Source organism: Nestor notabilis, unplaced genomic scaffold, assembly GCF_000696875.1.
Source record: "Nestor notabilis isolate BGI_N333 unplaced genomic scaffold, ASM69687v1 scaffold14113, whole genome shotgun sequence".
Lineage (NCBI taxonomy): Eukaryota > Metazoa > Chordata > Aves > Psittaciformes > Psittacidae > Nestor > Nestor notabilis.
The window spans coordinates 35,617-41,562 of NW_009922500.1; the positions used below are offsets into that span (position 1 = coordinate 35,617).

The 5,946-nt window shown below is 42.6% G+C and overlaps 1 protein-coding gene across 1 annotated transcript; it reads right to left on the reverse strand.

The window, feature by feature from the left end:
- Positions 1–2,218: 2,218 nt before the first annotated feature.
- Positions 2,219–4,109, reverse strand: LOC104403489 (glutathione S-transferase omega-1-like; the record flags this gene model as incomplete). Its single annotated transcript, XM_010011643.1, has 2 exons — positions 2,219–2,372; positions 4,003–4,109. Coding segments are annotated over 2 exons (261 nt in total), but the record flags the coding sequence as incomplete, so codon positions are not given.
- Positions 4,110–5,946: the final 1,837 nt, after the last annotated feature.

Consider the following 5,946-nt stretch of genomic DNA (forward strand, 5'->3'; position numbering starts at 1 on the left):
TGGGGATTTAGAACACTGATATTTAATGGTAAATTATAAGGCAGAATATATAATTTTACTTTTTTCTGCTGAAGCAGCATATTTATAATGGCACATTCTACAGCCACTAAATAAAGACATAAAGACAGGGAGAACACATCTTTCAGTTCAGACAACAGTCTCCAGGTCACCATGGTCTGGCCCAAGCCGGTTGAGTTTTGGGATGTCAGCCTCTGCTCTTAACCCATTATTTGATCTCCCTAATGTCACATCTCTCACTAGCACCCAATAATACACTGGAGGCAAACTGCAAGGTATTCCTAGCATGCTTAGAGAAGACTTAGGCTTAAAGACTTAGAGCCTACTATACTAACAGTGTTAACAAGCCCTACACAAAGCAGAGCAGCTAATAAAACCAAAATGTTCTGCAGTCAATCCTTGGAAACTTGCCACCAAGATCCCACCAACACCATTTCAGAGGTAGTAGCTTCAGCAAGCTCAAACCCCACTTCTATCTACAGAAATGGCCTAGATACACATTCTGACAAGACTCCTCACAGCTTTATGCTTCCTTCTGGGTTCTCTAATGACAACCTACAAACCATGTACAGCATCAGATCTGGGCTGGGAAAATTTTTAAAGAACATCAGCATTCTGGAAGGAACAGCAGGGCAATTAGTACTTCTCTAAGTAGTGCCAGATGTTAGCCACAAAGATAAACAGGAGGGGGAAAAAAAACACAGTTTGAATTAAAGCTAATAAGATCGTAATCAATCCCCTCCAATAGCTGCAGGCTGATAGTCCAAGCTCCTGCTAACTCTTTTTTCTTATCAAATCTGTCTCTTATCTGCTTTCCTACTCGAAGTTACACAAGCATGCACCTCCTCAGACTTACTGTGCTGGGGTAAAACATGCTAAAGGTAAAGGAAAATTAGTCCAGTTTTACTCCAGAAAAGGTCCAAGACACTCAAGTGTCTCAATTACCAGGGAAACCAGGAACCACCACCTTCTTCTATATTACCTTACCTCATTGCAATGGAAAAGGAATTGTGTATCTCATGACAACTGCCTCAGCACCACAGGAACCACAGCCCTGTCCTTCAATGTGCTGCTTTGCCTTCTTTTTATATGCTTATTCCCTGGAATTGTGGCTAGTTTGAATTGTTAGTGGTCTGACAGAGAAACACATACACAGCTGAGCAACACCAGAATAGGCCATAGGTCTTTTAATCCCATATGTGGGGAGAAAAAAGAAAGAGGAAGAAGTCTTTCCTGCAACTACTTTTGATTCAAAAAATCTTGTCCCCACTTTGTTACAGTAGCATATAGGATAGCTTCAAAGAATGTCCAACTACAAAGCTCTGATCCTGCCACTTACCTGCCAGAACAGAACATACTCACTCCTTCACCAGCAGCAAGACACAACCAGTATATAATGCTCTGACTGAACTTCTACTTCAGTTCTCCCATTTCAGCTACATCTTGACATGCATTGCAGAGCGCTTTGAATTCTGGAGCAGAACAGAAAGTAAATGTCCTTCTGCTCAGGATATGGTTTCTGTTAGCTTTACTCCCTACTCCAAGGAGTAGGTCCTAACTCAGGTTAGGAGCTAGAATAAACATGACCCTACTTCAGAAGGACAGAGAAGGAGTATTACTACACACTCCCCCAGCATATCTAGCCCAAACTGGAAGCCATTACTAGATGGTCTCTGCAAACATGACTTCAACAGGATAAAAAAAAAGGTAACTGCATCTTAACTTCAGAGACAATACTATGTTTTAGCCTTTACAGGCTCCCCTCTGCACTACCAGTCCAGTGACTAACAGCTGCTTGGAAAGAGGAAGGAAAAATTGTGTTTAAAGACAGCACTGTTTGCTTTTTATTTATTTTCAAGACAGCAGTATTACAATTTTTAAACCAAGTAACAGGGTCAGTTCAGGGATTGCCCACCAGCAATGCCTGCAAAGAGGCCAGAGATAACAGAACATCGCCTCCGAGTAAAGCCATTTTCCTTTGTGTGATAAGCGTGACCAGCAGTGACTTTCCATCTCCTTCCTGAAGCCAGCACATCCTCCTCCGGAGAGGAAGAAGTGAAGTTCTCAGGTTTCTCACCCATTTCAGCACAGATTTATTCCCCATTATCAAATGCAACCACAGAAAAGCCTACACCAAATTAGATTCCCCACAGCTCACACCGAAAAGAAGCACTTCAGCAAGTACGTGCCTGTCGGCACCTCAGAGCCCATAATCACATGCCTCAGGGCTGTTCTTCAAATAGAGCTGCAGGTAATCTTTATATATCTGTGGGTCAGTCATTGTAGCCTTGACAGCAGGGTCCTCCTTCATGGCTTCCATCCAGTGTTGGAGCTTTGGGGTGTGACTCAAAGAGCTACAGGAAAAGGAAAGAGACTGAATAACGTAAATGGCAAGCTTGGAGGGCATGAAGGAAGCAAAACAACTTGAACAGTTCCATTTTACTGCTTGTTTTCTTTCTCCCTCCCAGCTCAGAGCTGGTGACAGAAATATGTATCAGATCATAGAAGACAGACTAGAATTTGGAAAGAGTTCTTGCAGAGCTTATGCACTCTGCTAAGCTGAGCAAAAACACAAATGAGCACTTACTGTTCAAGATATCAGCATGTTTTTACTTTCATTATCTCTGCTGCAAAAGACACAGCTCTTATTTATCATCTGCTCCGAGTTGAGGGCAGAGGCTTGTGCACCACTGCCTCCCTCTGGAATGCTTTGTTAATGGTGATTCTTTAAAGCAAATGCTGTGTGCAGTGCTCAAGTCCTCCTCAACAGCTCACAAACCATTTCTCTCCTCTCTCTTTTATACCAAGACAAGCTGTGCAGTTTGTACTACCCTGCAACCCAGCAGCTCAAAACACAGATGCAGTCTACTGAGGAAACTGAGGATTCAACTAACAGACTAAATCCACAAACCCACTCAGACACAGTTGAAAACAAACAAACAAAAGCCCAACCACTGTGTGGCAAATCAAAAGCTTAAGAGGAAATTGTTATTTTCAGTCTCTTCTGGCATTACAATTAACTCCCAAGTTCAGTTAATGCATAACTTCTATTAACCCTTATCCAGAAAGCATCTTTTCTTAACATACAATAATTCAGATCCCCAGTCATTCAAATACCTTAATGACTCCAGACCTATGCTCCTATATTGCTTGTAGTATTTCCCATTCCAATCAAGGACCACACAGGAGACAAAGTGCGTCAGCAACCCATCAGTAAAGCCCTCATTATACAGTGCCTGAATTTTCAGTGCTAAGGATTCCTGCATCTTTCTTTTTCTTCAAGAATGGTTCACGCACCAGGGTGAGACTTACTGTTCTGTGCTCACCCACTTCCTCATACAAATTGATTCTTTAGCCCTGTTTTAAGGCAGTTATAAAGTAGTTTTCTTCTGATACCATTTCCTTACACAATAATGCAATACCATGGTAACTGGAGCTGTCTAAGGATACAACCAAGATATTTATTTACATGTAAAAAAACCCCCACTATTAGAACAGGGACAGATCTATCAGTTACAGCAAGGTAGGATACAGTTCACCCATCTCAAAACAAAATCAGTCTTCCTTTGTCATGCTAGTTTTTCTAAAGAGGCACAGAATACTGCATTTCAAGTCTGAGGCTTTGGTCCAAGACATCTGAGCCTAGGCTTTCATTCCTCCATCCCCTTCAAATAAAGACCATTGTCACCTGTGACGTTAGGGATAGAGAGAAAGTCTTGTATTTTGACCACCTTTTCTGGATCTGGCAAAATTATTTTGCAGGAAAACATGTTTTGTAAGAAGAAATAATTCTGTGAAATCAAGCTTGTTTAGAGCAGATCCCTGAACAACTCATTTCTCTTTTGAGAAGATGCTTCCCCCAAACTGTAACACAACACAAGCTTTCTTCAGCAGCCCCCAGCAGTGGCCCATTGCTGCAGAATGGATGCAAGGTTTATGCTGAAGGCACTTCAGTACACACTAGAAGCCAGGCAAGGTACTCACTCCTTCAGCTGGAATGGTTCCAGGCGTTCAAACCATGGCCAGATCATGTAGTCAAGCATGGAGACTGAATCCCCTCCATAGAACACGGTGTTGCGTTTGGACAGAATCTGTGAGGGGCGAGAAGATGACAAGTACTCTCAGAAGGAAACTTACCACAACAGGACACTACAGTAGCAAAAAGCCCACTTCATAGTAAAATGCAGGCAGACTAAAGGGGTCAGACAGCAAATAATGGAGATACAGCACATTTATCCTGCACATTCAGTATCTGAGGAGTCAGAGCTACTCTGTAGCTACTGTAACACCAAGCTTAACTATTGCATACACTGTCAGTCCAGCTCTTCTCCAGAGGTTCAAAAACTCAGTATTAATCACTAGTGAGCTGCAGCTTGTGCACTAGCAAAAAGAAATTTAGCTCTCAGAATCCTTCAGTTTGCAATTTCTTACTTGTCAGAAAGCATTAATGCCCAGACTAATCACACACAGCAACAATAAATCCAGCTAAATGTAACATCCACGTAAGCTAGAACACTGTTTGAGGAGGAACCTTTTCCCACAGCACTTGAGGCCAAGCAGTGTCAGGAAAGCATTTGGATTTGATTCCAGGTGCAAAGGAAAGCAAGTGTAACATCCACATATACTAAAGAGATCCCCACAGTTCAACTCAGAAGGCAGAGCCACAAAGAATTCAAGTTCTTCTGTTACATTTACGTTTCTGATACGTTTCAAGTGTCATGATCATCCAAGTTTAATATGCTTTAAGGAACTTGATCTCTTCTTTCGTAAGACCGGTCCCCGTGTTTATACAAAGTCACCAAAGCACTTGGGCATTTTAAAGATGAAACTCTAGAGACATTACAAATCTTTGTCTTTCTGGACACACAACACTACACTCCTATACCATTGACTCCCTGTCCCCAAGCCCCCATGATCTAGTAAGTCCTTCAGGAAGCATTGAGCAGTTTGAATCACCAGGTGTCTGGCAGAATATAATCGAGCAGTTGCACAGTTGCAGGGATGGAAACACAGCTCCCTCTGTCGAGTAGCAGCAAACTAACACAGAAGCATTTCAAAACACTTCCTCGAATCTCTCTTGCAACAAGCCACATGAAGTTTGCATGACCCTGTTCCTCCCCACCATCCTCAGCTGACCTTCAGCTGCTGTGGCAAAATCCTTCAGGCTCTAGTAAAATAGAGGCACTGAAGGAGCAGCAAGTATTTCACAGCATTAACAAAGCAGGAGGAAGGTTAAGTCTTCCTCAATGTTTAACAGATCTGTATTTCAAGGAAGTGAAACACGCATGGCTTGCCCCAAGAACTGCACTAAGCATCAGCCTGATCTGAGAGACAAGCATACCTTAAGAATGATTTTATTTAGGCAACTCAAGGGGGTGGAGAAGCAGAATGCATAGGACTGTTGGGAGAGTTAGGAAAGTACTAGGAAGCTATTGGTAGCTTTTCACCTGAAGAAAAACACTGGCAGAACACTTCACCAAGTCAGACAAGCATTAGTTGTGGCTGCTAAAGATGCAGAAGGAACGAGTTCACGATAAAGGCAATTCCGACTTGTTCAGACTAGCCAGGAACCGCTACTGTTGCAGATTGTGAAGTGCTAATACAGCATCAAAGCCACCTGACACTTCCTGGAGCTTTGCTGAAGTTGCATTATACCACCAGTAGCACAACATGGCCCAAGCCTTGATTTCTGCAAAGGACAGACTACATTCTGCTGTGCCCCACGCCTAACAAAGATAAGCTCTTGAACAAGAGATTTTGTGTCATCACTGGGGTAGCTGCAGTGATTTCAGCAAAACTACAGCACAGATGCTCTTCAGCAGCTCAGACTCCTCTTAGAACATGCTGCAAGGTCTCCTTACATTTAATGCAAAGCAAAGAGACCTCCTTGTCTCTAGATTTGAGAGACACCAATTTGATGGATGGACC